Below are 16248 nucleotides of genomic sequence, written 5' to 3'. Positions count from 1 at the left end.
GACTCAGTTACACCAGCTCTGGTCAGGAGGAATGGGCCAAAATTCACCAAACTTATTGTGGGAAGCTTGTGGAAGGCTAGGTTTGACCCAAGTTAAACCATTTTAAAGGCAATGCTACTAAATACTAATTGAGTGTATGTAAACTTCTGATCCACTGGGAATGTGATCAAATAAATTAAAGATTAATTAAATGTCAGGAATTGTGAAAAACTGAGTTTAAATGTATTTGGCTAAGGTGTATGTAAACTTCCAACTTCAACTGTACCAAGATGACTACTGTAAAAACTGAACCATTCACTTTGATGTAACATCATGCAAAATGTAGATATTAAAATTCCCTTGTCAATGGTGAGAAGTATAGTCAGTATTGTCCGCTGAAAACTCATTGTTTGAAGGCATCCTGCTTGGGAAGTTTCAAGTTTTTCCAGGGCCTCAGAACAACGTTGTACTGGTCTCCACCCTTGGATTTGCCCAATTCCTTATTAATTAATGATGACTCTCAAAAGTGTGACAGTGTCCGTTTCTTTCTCTGATAATACCAGGTCCAAGGTGTCTACAACTTTAACCTGAAGAGAGAACCAAAGATCAGTACAGTGAAGGAAACTTAAGACTTGAGCAGGGTGGGGTGTTGATTGGACTGCTCTACCACTTCAGTGCACAGAGGATGGATTTGGGTCCTTACAGTCTTGTAAGATGTTGAAGGTTGGCAGAAATATGTCTATTATATAAGTCACTACTAGGCACAAAAGTAACTCCCCAATTTACTTTTGTTGATGAGTTTCTGTCCATTTAGCCGAAGCTTGTTGCCATAGAATTCATCCTCCACTTTGCAAAAATAAAGACAAAAAAAATCAGTTAGCCACTGCAGGTAGGCCAGAGCCTTTTAAATAGTAGGGCAATTCCATTCCATATCAATCAATTCACTTGACCTCATCTCTTCATTCACCCGTGAGCGAAATTGTATAAATGTGATTTCAAGACCTGAATGACCAAGCTTTAATAAGGAGAGGTGCTCAAATTCGACCCATATGGATCCCCTCAAATTGTTGCAGATATTGATGCCAAATACTAATGATACCATTACCCATTTTTTTTCTCCTTGAGTGCATCCCATTGAAAATCTAAAGGCATAACTCTGTAACCACTCACTTGCGTGCTATATCAAGGTATATCAACTTTCATGATAACATAATGAAAGGACTGCACATATTTCGCCACGTCATTGTAGTCTTTGGGTACACTGGGTAGTCATCCTCAGGTTCATCCTCATAGTCATTGTGCTCTGGATCCTTTTCATCATCTTCCTCCTCATCCTTGTACTGCCTTGGCGCCTCCTTTTTTGCCGCTTTTGAACCTCACTTGATGAAGACCTGACCAGGTCTTAGCTGAACTCCAGCGTGTAGGGAGCTTGTGTGTCCCAATGGTCATGGAGGAACACAGCTGGCGAGTGTGTAGTGTCCAGTAAGGTCCGTGTCCAGGGTTCAGCAGCTTGTGGGTACTCCACCTTAGCAACTGTCTCAGGGCAAGTGCCTATACAAACAATCCCTGCATGCTGTAGCTCCTTGAAAAAGTAGACATTTACAACACAATAAAGTTACAAAGGGCAGTCGATTGTGATTTTCTGGTAGAACAAGCCTTTGGGGAATCAAGAACTATATACATGTAATGTCATAGATGGGAAACATTGTTAACAGTTATGTTGGTGGTCCACTCTATGGTAATGCTAATGAGTGCTCACATTACAGTGGGGGTGTGGCCATGAGAGCACGTTAACTGGCTAATGAATGGCCCCACCCAGCAGTCTGTCGACCAATCGTGTTGTCATGCTGCGTCTCGCTGTTGCTGAACTAATCGTCACCAAAGATTATGGATGTACTGACAAGATACATCTCTCCGCCCTAGAAATAGGAGTCATTGACCACAAAGCGTCATGACTGGCTGTCTAGCTCCCCCTATCCTTTTTTAAATTTTAGATTGGTGGATACATCTCATTATTGTAATCATTTTTGAATATTCTATGAGGGTTGTTGAAGGCAACCACCTGTATTCAATGGAGAGGGAGAGGCTATCCTACTATCATGAATATCCATAGGCATTATCGAGACAACTCCGATATTGTTTTTTTCTAAAAGTTGCCGACATTTCACATATCCTACTTATATCAGAACACTCCAGACAACTTAAGCATTACGAAACATATATTCGATTATATAAACCTCACGTAGCAAATAAGCCATAAATGTTTTGTTGTTGACCAAATTCGATACACATTGACCTCCATACAAAAACTTGGTGGGCAAAACAACGAAAAAACGCCACCTGCTGGAGGGAGACAGATTTCCCGCAGAGTTGGGCCTCGCTCTTCATCAGCCATCACGCAATCCCTTCTCAAAGTCAGGGTATGGGTCGAGAAACCTGCCTATTTTCCTCGAAAGTACGTAATGTGTCTATTTCTAAGCTATACGATATTACAGTGAACAAGTTAATTATCTCACATATCTGAAGATATTCTTGTTCACGAAATCATGCTAATGTCGGTTTTTGAGCTAGCACTCAATTGTCTCCCATTCACTCCTTAAAAGAGAGTTTTCCTTGTCCAGAATAGCCCAGCCCAGAATGCACCGTGCCCATTGACCACGCATGGGCAACATTGACTATGGGCGTTTTCAGTGGAGTTTGCCAATTTCCTCAAAAGTATCTCTGACTTGACCCTTGTGAAGCTTGCAACAGTTAAATCACTTCCGCGTCAAGTTTGATGATCCTTCAAATTAAAAGTCTGACCTGTAAACGGTGAAAATTAATGCAAAAAATATGGAAAATGTGCACCATTATCATCATATCCTACCAATAATCAAGCACATAAGAGACATCGTAGAGGAAAATACAATCTGCACAAGCAAGAGTATCAGTATGTTGCTTTTTATTGGAAAGAGAGTGTAGCCTATTACAGGTGTATTTACACCTCATGAAAACTACATAAATAAATCAGAGGCGTATGGGCGACATTCTTGTTTTTTTCCATAACATTTAAATGAATATTTTCCAATATTTCAATCAAAAACTTTAATCAGTATTTGTTCATGCTCTTTTTTAAATATATATATATATTTTTTTTAAATCTAAATGTTGGTTTGTGATCAGTACCCCACTGGGCACACACTGGTTGAATCAACGTTGTTTCCAAGTCATCTCAATGAAATGACGTGTAACCAACGTGGAATAGACATTGAATTGATGTCTGTGCCTAGTGGGAGGTTTATTTTTTCAATCATTCAAAGGATACAATGTGCCTCACAAACTGGTGACAGTGTATTTATTATTTGTGATTATTTTGTTGCAATATCTTATTTGCATTGCACAAGACTATGGAATTACTTTTCCCATCACTGTCATATTTTATGTATTTTCCAGACATGTTAATATACATATTTGTCAATTTAAACACATACTTGCTACAAAGTTTGAGAAGAAATATACATTAACATTCATATACAATTCAACATTTACAGCTACAATTCATCATGTCTAGTGTGACCTTAAGTGATTATTAACAGATATTTGTGAGTTGTTGGAAAGAATTTGAGCCATGTTCTTATATGAAAATATGTCTCATGTGCTTCATATTATTAAACCAATTGGAAAACCAAAACCCCTCTGAAAAGTGTAGTTGTATAACTTGCACGTGCCTTTGTTAAAAAGGTGTTGGGGCACCACTTGCAGATTAAGTAAGCAATGTTACATTTCAATAGCCTATGTGACTATCCTATAGTGTTCAAATAGAACTGATACAAACAAAAGGAAGTCATAGAAACTGTGCCATTGATGTTTGTTTTCATGTGGCAGTTATCTCAACATGTTGGTTCCAATTATGAGAGAATGGTGAAGTCATAGTTATTGCTGTTGATTTTTTCCCAGATTACGTTAATTTTAAAAACTTCTCTCAACTGATGTGTTGAATAAATGTGTATTGTTATTTCATAATTAAGAGGAAGACTTTATGAAAGTATTTATGAAATGAATGCAAATACAATTATACTCAATACACTTATTAACGTATATAGAACATAGACTCCAGCATTCATCCCCACCGGCCTTGGCTTATGCCTAAAGTTTACCAAAAAAATTACTTGACTGCATTGAATGTGTACATTTCTTTTTTGGTAACATCTCCATATTTTAGTGTTGTCACTGCTTAAATGTAACCCCTAGTGATCACTAGTTAAAAGGTATTGAGGGAATATGCACCTAAGATTTACATCTATCCAATCCCATTAACAATCTTATGCCATGAGGTTTTCTGTAGTTGTTAGTGTCACACGGGGCAAACATCTTTGTTCACACACAAAGTCATGCTATCTGTGAATACATTGCATTGTCATAGAGAGGTCTCCACACAGGAGCCATTCCTATGAAAGGACCTGTGATTGTGGCAGTTCTCACTACAGTGAAAAATTAGCACGGGGAAGCAGAGAGCATCTTGGTAATCTGGGGGGTCCTCGTCGTCAGTGGTTAGGCGCCCGGAAAGGCAGCGGGTGTTCTCACTGGGACTCAATTGCTCATCCAAACTGCTTCTACTCCTCCAGAAACAGCTGCGTCGCGATCCGTAGCGCCGGCCCAAGGAGAAGCGGCTGCCACTGTAGGGCACCCGGCCGACCCGCGGGCTACTGCCGGTACATATGCTGAGGGCACTCCTGGAGAAAACAGAGGAGCTGCTCATTGCCCGGTGACAGCGCTCGCAGTTCTGTCTTAAACCGCCAAAGCCACCAGAGGAGCACTGGGCCAGTTCCATGAGTCCAGCCTCAGAGTAGCTAGGCACTAACTGCTGGTTAGAACGGATGTGCCACTCCAGCTCGGTGCTGTCGATGGTGTTGACCCGGGGGATCCGGTGGCTGTAAGGACGTTCATCGAGAGGCGTCACAGGGACGTAATCCGCCCCGAAGAGTTTCTCCACACGGTAATGGACGTAGGCAGTGCGGTACTCTGTGAAAACCCTCAGGGGCCACGATAAGGTGAGGAAGGATGCTGCCCAGAACACATGATGAGACACATACCATGGGTGGTGGTCAGGTTCAGAAAACACAATCACACACTCCTTTAAGTTAATGTCCTTCAGGTGCATCCCCTCCCGTGCCTCCATATAGTCATCAAGCCCCTCATTGTCAGTGAAGAACCTTGCTCTTTGGGTGAGGTAGGAGTTCTCAGACTCCACATTAGCAAAACTAAAGCACTTAGTGAACCTCAGTTTGGTGAGTGGGGCCTTCTCCAGACCAAGCAGTTGTTTTGAGATGTCCTTCATCCCACAGTGACCATAGTCATAATCAGCCTCAGCCACATGGGTGTTGACCCGTTCGTGGTAGACCTGTGTGCTGGTGTAGGCGTCCCCATTACGATAGCGTGTGACCTGCCGAGTCCGTCTAACATAATGGTAGCTAATGGCCTTCCACCAGATACAGGGTTTTGCTTGCTGCATCCTTTGGATACGTTCATAAATGCCCTCTACATCCATTTTATGCTGCAGCTCACTCTTGGCATTGCAGTGCCAGCACTCCACCAAGTAGACCAGGTAGAGCATGAGCAGGAAGGCCAGAGGGATGTAGATGTATCCGTCAGAACAGGGGCTGTCATGGTACATCATGGACTTCCCTTTGAAGGCACTGTCAAAGGTGAGGCGAGTCACCTTGGTGACATGACACCACACCATGGCTCCCATGCAGCCGTACATGAGCATGGAGAGCAGCAGGCATTTCCAGAAGCTCTCTCTACACAGGGACTTGCTCAGGGATTGCTTCAAGGGACTCTGCTGTTAATTCAAAGCATGCAAAAAAGAGTGGATACAGTGTTGGTAAATGTAAATGGACACACCATTACAACATTCTAACCATTCAGCATTTGATTCCTTTGGGGGCTTCTGACGTTTTGTTAACAATATGTTTCCCCCCCTTCTTCTATGAAGCTCCTATTTGATGCACAGCAAGGTAGCTCAGCTCTTACATTAATCAGTCTAAACCTATAGTCAATTGAAACATATAACCTACCAACTCGTAATAGGAAAATACTTGGTAAATAGCTATTTATCTTGCAAATACTTTTAACCAACATCAAATGATCAAAATAATTGTCATACCCCCTGATCGATTGTCATGAATATCAAATAATGTAGGCTATGCAACATCTGTGACATTCAGCCAAAAACATGGAAGGGGTTGGGTGCTTTATGCCTGAGGTTATGAACATGTTTTATTATAGCAAGGCTTCTTGCAATTTTAAGGCAGCATAATATGATATGAGAGTGGTACCTCTTCTCTGGTGTCTTCCTCGAAAACGGTGGTTGTACTGCTCTCACTCGCTGCCGCAGCGGAGGCTGGAGGGGACATTGTGGTACCGATTAGCAGTAGGGCGTGGAGTTGCGAATTGCGCTTAAATTGCTCGCTCCGACGTTGAGATAGTCGCTTGTATCTATCCAGTGTCCTTTGTTAATTTGCACACAAATATCTTGATTTATTTGCTAAACATAGCCTTTATACCCCATCAAGGCAGCAGCCGAGAGATCTGCTGGCAAACATTTCATCGAATAAAACATGCAGGTAACAGACCAATAAATGACCCATTCTGAGCTGTGATAAAAATGTCGCAAACAAGAAAACATTTATGCCAGCGGCAACTTGCAAGAGAATCAGTCTATTTAGAATAGTGTTTGAATTCTCCCTCACTCAGATTGAGGAATATGACCTTGTCGGTATGCTGAAGTCACACTGTCCACTGAGCATTTTGTAGTCAACCTGAACATATAAGGTCGGCTCATACACCTGTTATAATGCCTTTGTATAATATGAATAACAACCTAACAATAATACCCAATAGTAATAATAATATTAGCATGACTAATACAAGCCTATAACAATACTACTAATTCTAATTACACCTATTAATACTAGCCTTCTAATAATACTATGTAGGCCTACTATAGCCTAATTTAATGTATACTCAATACATAACATACATAAACACAACAAAACACACAAAAAAATGGTAAGAAAACAAAAAGGCAAAAGCATATAGCTACTTATATGGGCAAGACAGGGTGAAATTGTTATGTTACCTATGTTTAAAAAGAGATGTCTTGAGTGCAAGTTAAAATAATGTTCTGAAATGCAAACCCTAAATGAAACAGCAGATGGCATCGTATGCACATGTACAGTGCATTCGGTAAGTATTCAGACCACTTCACTTTTTCCACATTTTGATAAGTTGCAGCCTTATTCTAAAACTGATTAAATTGTTTTCCCCCCTCATCAATCTACACGCAATACCCCATAATGACAGGGAGGGCAAAAACAGGTTTATTGATTTTTTTGCAAGTGTATTAAAAATAAAAAACGGAAATATCACATTTACATAAGTATTCAGACCCTTTACTCAGTACTTTGTTGAAGCACCGTCAATTCCGGGCTCTGGCTGGACCCCTCAAGGACATTCAGAGACTTGTCCCAAAGCCAGTTGGCACTTTCGTTACCTTGGCTATGTGCTTAGGGTCGTTGTCCTGTTGGAAGGGGAACATTCGCCCCAGTCTGAGGTCCTGAGCGCTCCGGAGCAGGTTCTCATCAAGGATCTCTCTGTACTTTACGCCGTTCATCTTTCCCTCAATCCTTTTTATTATTATTTTATTTTATTTCACATTTATTTAACCAGGTAGGCCAGTTGAGAACAAGTTCTCATTTACAACTGCGACCTGGCCAAGATAAAGCAAAGCAGTGCGACAAAAACAACAACACAGAGTTACACATGGGACAAACAAACCTACAGTCAATAACACAATAGAAAAATCTGTATACAGTGGGTGCAAATGAAGTAAGGAGGTAAGGCAATAAATCGGCCAATAGTGGCAAAGTAATTACAATTTAGCAATTTACACTGGAGTGATATATGTGCAGATCAGGATGTGCAAGTAGAAATACTGGAGTGCAAAAGAACAGAAAAACAAAAACAAATATGGGGATGAGGTAGGTAGTTGGTTGGTTGGATGGATGGGCTATTTACAGATGGGCTGTGTACAGCTGCAGTGATTGGTAAGCTGCTGTGACAGCTGACGCTTAAAGTTAGTGAGGGAGATATAAGTCTCACTGAAGTCCCAACTTCAGGGATTTTTGCAATTCGTTCCAGTCATTAGCAGCAGAGAACTGGAAGGAAAGGTAGCCAAAGTAGGTGTTGGCTTTGGGGATGACCAGTGAAATATACCTGCTGGAGCGTGTGCTACGGGTCGGTGACCAGTGAGCTGATACCTAGCAAAGACTTTGCTATACCTAGCAAAGACTTATAGATGAATCCTGACTAGTCTCCCAATCTCTGCCGCTGAAAAACATCCCCACAGCATGATGCTGCCACCACCATGCTTCTCTGTAGGGATGGTGTCAGGTTTCCTCCAAACTTGACGCTTGGCATTCAGGCCAAAGAGTTCAATCTTGGTTTCATCAGACCAGAGAATCTTGTTTCTCATGGTCTGAGAGTCCTTTAGGGGTCTTTTGCCAAACTTCAAGTCATGTCATGTGCCTTTTACTGAGGAGTGGCTTTCGTCTGGCCACTCTACCATTAAGGCCTGAATGGTGGAGTGCTGCAGAGATGGTTGTCCTTCTGGAAGGTTCTCCCATCTCCACAGAGGAACTCTAGAGCTCTGTCAGAGTGACTATTGGATTCTTGGTCACCTCCCCGACCAAGGCCCTTCTCCCCCAATTGCTCAGTTTCAAAAATGGTGAAATTCACGCATGTTTCTGAGCAATTGGGGGAGAAGGGCCTTGGTCAGGGAGGTGACCTAGAACCTGATGGTCACTCTGTGGAGATGGGAGAACCTTCCAGAAAGACAACCGTCTCTGCAGCACTCTACCAATCAGGCCTTTATGGTAGAGTGGCCAGATGGAAGCCACTCCTCAGCTCTAGGAAGAGTCTTGGTGGTTCCACACTTCTTTCATTTAAGAATGATCGAGGTCACTGTGTTCTTGGGGACCTTCAAAGCTGCAGAAATGTTTTGGTACCCTTCTCCAGATCTGTACCTCGACACAATTCTGTCTCAGAGCTCTATGGACAATTCCTTCGACCTCCTGGCTTGGTTTTTGCTCTGACATGCACTGTCGACTGTGGGACCTTATATAGACAGGTGTATTCCTTTCCAAATCATGTCCAATCAATTGAATTTACCACAGGTGGACTGCAATCAAGTTGTAGAAACAGCTCAAGGATGATCAATGGCAACAGGATGCACCGGAGCTCAATTTCGAATCTCATAGCAAAGGGTCTGAATATTTATGTAAATAAGGTATTTCTGTTTTTATTTTTAATACATTTGCAAACATTTCTAAAACCTGTTTCCGGGGTATTGTGTGTAGATTAATGAAGAACAAAATAAATATAATAAATGTTTTAATAAGACTGTAATATAACAAAATATGGAAAAGGGAAGGGGTCTGAATACTTTCCAGAATGCACTGTATGTGGAAAAACTAAGGCAGTAACAAGGCCTACAAAGTTATAATTTGTTGTGTATGTCAACTGCAGCTATTTCTATTAACAGGCCTACTTAATTTCACGCAAAATATATCAGAATATTTATGGGTAATTTTCCAATCCAATACATATGGCAGCATTTATAAATAACTGAAAATTGGTAACTATTTACATTGAAATTAGGCTAATGTAAAATAGTTTCAGTATAGGCCCATAGACCTAATGGTGAATTATTAGTTAAGTTCATATATTTATACATCTATAAATAAACTAATACATGTTCATGAGCTGTGTGCACTGGAAATAATAACAGGTTATTAATCAATAGGCTACAGTGCATTCATAAGCTCACTATTTGAAAGTGGAGTAAAAAGTACACAATTGTCATACTTGAGTAAAAGTAAAGATACCTTAATAGAAAACGACTCAAGTAAAAGTGAAAGTCACCAAGTAAAATACTAAGTAAAAGTCTAAAAGTATTTGGTTTTAAATATACTTAAGTATCAAAAGTAAATGTAATTGCTAAAATATACTTATGTATCAAAAGTATAAATCGTTTCAAATTCCTTATATTAAGCAAATCTATTTAATTTAGGGATAGCCAGAGGCACACTCAAACACTCAGACATAATTTACAAATGAAACATTTGTGTTGCATGAGTCCGTGAGTCCGCCAGATCAGAGTCAGTAGGGATGACCAGGTATGTTCTCTTGATTAGTGCGTGAATTTCAGTCCTGCTATGCATTAAAAATGTAACGAGGACTTTGGGGTGTCAGGGAAAATGTATGGAGTAAGAAGTACATGATTGTCTTCAGGCATGTAGTGAAGTAAAAGTACTCGAAAATATAAATAGTTTAAAAAAATACCCCCCCAAAATACTTAAGCAGTACATTAAAGTATTTTTACTGAAGTACTTAACACTAGCCTACTGCTATTTGGCAACAACAACACAAATCTACCAATGTATTTTAACTGTTTATTACAGGTTCATAAACTATTAATAAACCCTATATACACGATGTATTAACAGATTATAGATTCAATAAATCCTAGACCTACCTACCTTATTAATATAAAGTGTTACCAAACATGAGTAGCTCATCACTTTGTCTGTGGAAAGGACGGGGGAGACACAAGCATCTTGATTTAAAAGGTAGCTTACAATTGCTGATCCTCGCTAGGGGCGCTGTTTGAACACAGTGCAATAGAGAAGACAATGTAGCCACTCAGTGTCAGCCAAATCCATGATATTAACACAATCTAAAGAGCAAAGGGGAGTTTCCAAAGTAATCAAACCCGTCCAACTTTCTCATTTACAGCTATAGACCACTGAAAATGGATCCTATTAGGGCTGCTGCTCCTTTGCTATGGTTTTCCCTGTGCTTTGGGAATATTCTGGAGGCAGCGGTACTTGGATCATTGCAGTACCCCTCTAGCGCAGATGATAACGGGCTTGTTTCACATCTGGATGAGCAGAGTCGGAGAAAGCCGATCGCGGTGTCCAGGAAAGACCCTCCGATAAATGATACTATCGTCCCCCATGAATATATGGTATCGCTATACAGGACACTCTCTGAAATAGAGAGAAGAGGTCTTAACAGCAGTGTTCCTCGCTCCGCAAGACATGCGAACACGGTGACCAGTTTCGTGGATCAAGGAAAAGGTGGGTGAAAGTGATATCAGTAGCCTAGGCTTATTAGTATTACTCGAGGTAGACTGTTAACCATGGTGGTTGTCATTTAGTCTGGGTATGAAGGCTATTCATGTAGCTGTTTATACTGCATTTAATAAGTTATGTGATTAATTGGTTAGCCTATAATCAATCAGTTATCCAAATATCTACAGTGCGATTTGCTGTATTATAGCTCAGCCTGTGGACTAGCCCACGTTGGAAAAGGCTATGGTAAATACGAGACTGCAAAGGCAACATGCAACAAGTGCTTTGGGTATATTTACAAAAATGTCTGTCATAGGATTAACTTTTTTTCTCCATATTAATTCATTAAAATCGCAACTCATCATTCAAAAAACATAAATTGCAATATCTTTAAAAAACCCTAACAGCGAATTGCTTGACAATTTCCTTCTTCAGCATCCATTATTTATGAATGCATTAATTTCAAATGCGCCCCTATAGGCCTACACATTCCGACAACAATGACTTATTGAAAAGTCGAAAGTAATGTAGGCTACGAATGAAACATTATTTGGGAAGGTATAGTACATTTGTTTCACATTTATTTGGGAAATACTCGAAATACTTCGAACTAAATATGTAGGCAAATGTCTCCGATTTCCAACATCTGCGATGTATAAACCTCACGGGCACCTTGAGCTAAACACTTCGAAAAGGCCTGCTTTCCCCCAGTCCAGGTGTTGCTGATAAAAAAGATACTTGTAATTTAAAACTGGTGTTCAAAGATTGTCACAGAATATTCGTTTTAATAAATATACTCTTTCAGTAGGCCTATTCCATAACATTTTATTGCAAGAACAAGTCACTAAACTAGCTATGTCCAAAACACACATATCCCTTAACTACAGTATATCCAAAACTATTATTTTCTATTGGGCTATTGTGAATTTTTGCATTGTGCAATTTGTTAGTCAGGACTCGGAATACATTTGTATGTAATATAAATAACAATGTTTTAGGATAATTTAAACCTATAAATGATAACAACAACAATAATGAAAAATATAATACTAACAACAACGATTATTAGAATTTTTGTTTGTAGGGACCTGTGGCAAATCATTCTTTCTCTACTCCCTCTCAAAACATGTTATACTGTGTGTTAAGTAATGTGCTCTTTTTTTCAAAGGAGTTCAGTCATCTACATTGTCTTTTTGGGGATTCCAAACTTGTTTTAATTTTCAAACAAAATTAGGAGGTAAAAGTGCAGGTAGATTCCATAAAAGGCATGAATATATTTTCTGTCTTGATGCAATATAATTTAAATTAATCAATTATACAATAACTATAATTTTATATCCCTGAAGAGTCATTTCTAGCATTTTGGTTTCAGAGTCAGCGGCTAGTATTACAACAATATTATAGTTTTTTATTGATGTCATTTAGTTCCATCTATTTATTTATTTATTGGGGGGGGCAATGTGCACCTGCATGTGATTTTGAATGTATTGCAATGATTTTCTTATTCACTTGACCCAATAAAACTCTGAGGGCAAGTTCACCTCAGGTACATGTAAACACAGAAGGGATGAAAAGAATCCAGGTAATCTTTTATCATATTTTATAAACTGAGACTACAGCATTGTCTGGGTTATGTCATTGTTTTGTCTAGCAAGCGGATATTTGCTAGGATAGTGCTGCACCCTTCACCTTTCATTGTCTGGGTATTCCACTTAAGCCTGCCTGGCTGGTCTTTCTCACAGGGGGACAACTGTTACAGATCCTCTGCATTCACCAAAGCCTTGTGTGTTCTTTTCCAGCAGGAGCCTCACTGTGCACAATTATGTTTTATTTTGAGGTCCCTTCAATAATGCATCAATGACATGATGCCACAATCTGGCCTTGGATTCTTATGGTACTCATCTGTATTGGAGAAGAAAGTCCCTTCATGTTTTACCATGGAACTGTGGTTTTGTCCTCAGGTTGCACTGTATCCCAGGACCTCATGCTTGGGCTGGATGTCAACATCAAAACTTTTGAAACAGTCTGTTCCCTCTTATAAAGCTTTCCCCTCTGCCACATCTCATGGTTGCAACTGTGGTATGGTTGACATACGGTGAATAGCTGTTACGTGCCTATTTAAATTATCAGTGGAGAGGAGGACGTGGACTTGACTAACACATTAGAGATGCATAGAAATGATTTAAAGATTCTACTGTCTTTCCTTTTCATGTATGTGATACCTCATCAGGAGGTGAGTGCCAGGTTGCTATCTGTTTGTGGATTACAGCTGTATGTGCACCCAGAACGTTATGAAATCCAAACATTACACTGAACTTACATTACATTCCCATCACTTTGGTGTGTTAAAATCTCAAAAGCACCACTCCTCTGAAATGTATAACTATGGACAGAGGAAGAGAGGGAGTTGAGGCCACTTCAGTTTAAATTTCTCCAGTGTCTCGCCAAGCCCTCCGCTCACTCAATCAGTGTAATTAGTGCATTCTGCCAAGGGCTTGGGCCTGACTAGAGGTCAGCCAAGTGCTTTCCTCCTGGCCTGCTCCTGCGGCTTTCGTCAGCTCTGTTGCTTGCATGTGGACTCAGGCGATTCAGGCCCAAACAGTATTCCTACCGAGGGGGACACACACTGACAGCGCTTCATGGCCGCATGCTTTCTGTCCACCTTAGAAAGCCACTGCAATTGACCAAAGGGGTGTTTCTGCCAAACGTTGAATACTTGTTTACATATGGTCACAGACACTCAAAGAGATTTAAGTCGGCTGACGTCCAGTGCTTGATTTCATTTACCACCCTCTTTTTGAGTAACTGTGTTTTAATAACTGTGTATGTGTTGGTGTGAGATTCAAATGACTAGCCTGTGTTTTCTTCCCCTACAGATCCCTCCTCCTGGGGAAGTGGCCAGCGTTATCTCTTCGACCTCTCCAGCCTGTCCAGGACAGATGAGATCGTGGAGGCAGAACTGAGGATCCTGAGAAAGCCACCGCTGGATCGCCTCCCTATGCTGACGTGGGGCAGGAACCTTTATCGCCTCCTCCTCTACACATGTTCCTCTAAGGGGAACTCTGGGAGACGGCTGCTGGACTCTAGGACAGTCGACATTCTGGACCGTGAGCCTCCCAAATGGGATGTATTTGACGTGTGGACCAGCGTGAAGGCTCGGCGGAGGAGCCACAGGACAGCAACGGGCAATGACCTCCTTATGGCCTGCTTTGACCTGCTGGTTGTTTCGGAGTTGACCAAAGAGGCAGCCAACCCTCTTACAGTAGGGCTGGGACGCCGGTCTCGGCAGCCCCAGGAGAGGGCCTTGCTGGTGGCTTTTTCTCGCACCCGCAGGAAAGAGAACCTGTTCAAGGAGATCAGGGATCAGATGAAGGCAGTGCGAAGAGACTTGGGTTTTCTGGACCCTTCGGACCTCTCTGGTGATGTGATTGGTCACCTACCCAGGCGACGCCAACGCCGGACTGCCCTCACCGGCCGATCTATAGGTGGAGCTGGTGGGGGAGGAGGGGGAGGTGGTGGTGGAGGAGGAGGAGGAAGGGGAGGTGGAGGCGGGGGGCGCAGGAAGACTCGCTGCAGCCGTAGGCCGCTCCATGTCAACTTCAAGGAGTTGGGCTGGGACGACTGGATCATCGCACCGCTGGATTACGAGGCACACCACTGTGAGGGCGTGTGCGACTTTCCACTGCGCTCACACCTGGAGCCAACAAATCACGCCATCATTCAGACACTTATGAACTCTATGGACCCTGAATCCAGCCCGCCCAGCTGCTGTGTCCCCTCCAAACTCAGTCCCATCAGCATCCTCTACATTGACTCTGGCAACAATGTGGTCTACAAGCAGTATGAGGACATGGTGGTGGAGAGCTGTGGCTGCAGGTAGCACAGCAACAGAGAGGGGTGGTGGTGCTAGTCTTGCGTGGCGCTAGTCTCGTCATTCTGGAATTTTGGACTGGGGCTTGCAAAGAGCGGAGTTTGAATGTTTTGTGGGAAAATACGTTGGTGGTTTAAAGCGCTTCTTAACACTCGCCTCCCCCTATCTCTTCCCCCTAAACCAGCTGTATTTTGTGATTTGTTGAAAAAAGTACAGACAAGTATGCTCATTACTGATCTGCCTCTGCTTAAGGGGAACATAATCTTATTTGCTGCTTAATTTATTAAAACATGTCATTGAGCTGCCACTTTATTTCTTGAGCTCTTTAGCATTGTTTTTACTCATAACATGCTCTGGCTCTCTCTAGTCTCTCTCTCTCTGTCCCCATGGCTCTGCATGTTGTTCGATGCTGTCAACTTCAGTAAATGTCTGCTATGCTTCTTACTTTGGTTCTAGAACACTGCTTTAGTAGTGTATAAAACATCAGCCCTAGCTTTGAATTTACTGAGCAGCAGACAGAATTTGCTGGGATGAATAAAACAAGCCCAGATTTATAGTGTTATGATAACAGTGTTAGAGTACATTTGTGTGCCTATATGGAAAACTCAAAATAACATTAAGTCAATTATTACATCTCACAAGACATCTGTCCAATAAACTGCTCCCATTGTGCTTGCTCTTACCAAAAAACAACATTTCAAATATATGGGAGGACACAATCAAAAAGGACTTTTGTATATTGCAGTTTGCAATTGCAGCACATAGCCTACACACGTCTTACTTAAGACACTACCGTCATCTCTTGGACATGGTTAAAATAGAGGTTTTTAGATAAATGCTGCGCACGGTGTTGTGAGCAATCTGGATATTATTATTAATCTTTTGAGCAGGACAGAGAACATCACCCATTTTCTGGAGTTATCAAATCAAATGTATTTATATAGCCCTTCTTACATCAGCTGATATCTCAAAGTGCTGTACAGAAACCCAGTCTAAAACCCCAAACAGCAAGCAATGCAGGTGATTGCAGGTGAAATAAAATTTGATTTGATTTGCTGTAGAAGCACAGTGGCTAGGAAAAACCTAGAGAGGAACCAGGCTATGAGGGGTGGCCAGTCCTCTTCTGGCTGTGCCAGGTGGAGATAATAACAGAACATGGCCAAGATGTTCAAATGTTCATAAATGATCAGCATGGTCAAATAATAATGATCACAGTGGTTGTAG

The 16248-nt window shown here is 41.4% G+C and overlaps 2 protein-coding genes across 2 annotated transcripts; one reads left to right on the top strand and one right to left on the bottom strand.

Annotated features, from left to right (window-relative positions):
- Positions 1-2921: 2921 nt before the first annotated feature.
- LOC112232848 (transmembrane protein 151B-like) lies at positions 2922-6722 on the bottom strand. The gene is made up of 2 exons (XM_024400105.2): positions 6297-6722; positions 2922-5800 (listed from the first exon to the last, which is right to left on the bottom strand). Exons 1-2 carry the CDS (start codon positions 6372-6374, stop codon positions 4376-4378), a joined length of 1503 nt encoding a protein of 500 aa, XP_024255873.1. The 5' UTR covers positions 6375-6722; the 3' UTR covers positions 2922-4375.
- A 4029-nt stretch (positions 6723-10751) lies between these two features.
- On the top strand, positions 10752-16017 carry LOC112232847 (growth/differentiation factor 6-A-like). Its single transcript, XM_024400103.2, has 2 exons — positions 10752-11159; positions 14030-16017. The coding sequence occupies exons 1-2, from the start codon at positions 10832-10834 to the stop codon at positions 15031-15033; spliced, it is 1332 nt and encodes a 443-aa protein (XP_024255871.1). The 5' UTR covers positions 10752-10831; the 3' UTR covers positions 15034-16017.
- Positions 16018-16248: the final 231 nt, after the last annotated feature.

Source organism: Oncorhynchus tshawytscha, linkage group LG08 (genome assembly GCF_018296145.1).
Source record: "Oncorhynchus tshawytscha isolate Ot180627B linkage group LG08, Otsh_v2.0, whole genome shotgun sequence".
Classification (NCBI taxonomy): Eukaryota; Metazoa; Chordata; class Actinopteri; order Salmoniformes; family Salmonidae; genus Oncorhynchus; species Oncorhynchus tshawytscha.
Note: the sequence above shows the minus strand (reverse complement) of the source record. Positions and strands in the feature narration are given on the sequence as shown.

Excerpts from the sequence above, each read along its gene's own strand:
- LOC112232848 (XM_024400105.2), bottom strand. The coding sequence starts at position 6,374 with ATGTCCCCTCCAGCCTCCGCTGCGGCAGCGAGTGAGAGCAGTACAACC. Across the intron at positions 5,801-6,296 it reads AGGAAGACACCAGAGAAGAG|CAGAGTCCCTTGAAGCAATC; the intron begins GTACCACTCTCA and ends TTGAATTAACAG.
- LOC112232847 (XM_024400103.2), top strand. The coding sequence starts at position 10,832 with ATGGATCCTATTAGGGCTGCTGCTCCTTTGCTATGGTTTTCCCTGTGC. Across the intron at positions 11,160-14,029 it reads TTTCGTGGATCAAGGAAAAG|ATCCCTCCTCCTGGGGAAGT; the intron begins GTGGGTGAAAGT and ends CTTCCCCTACAG.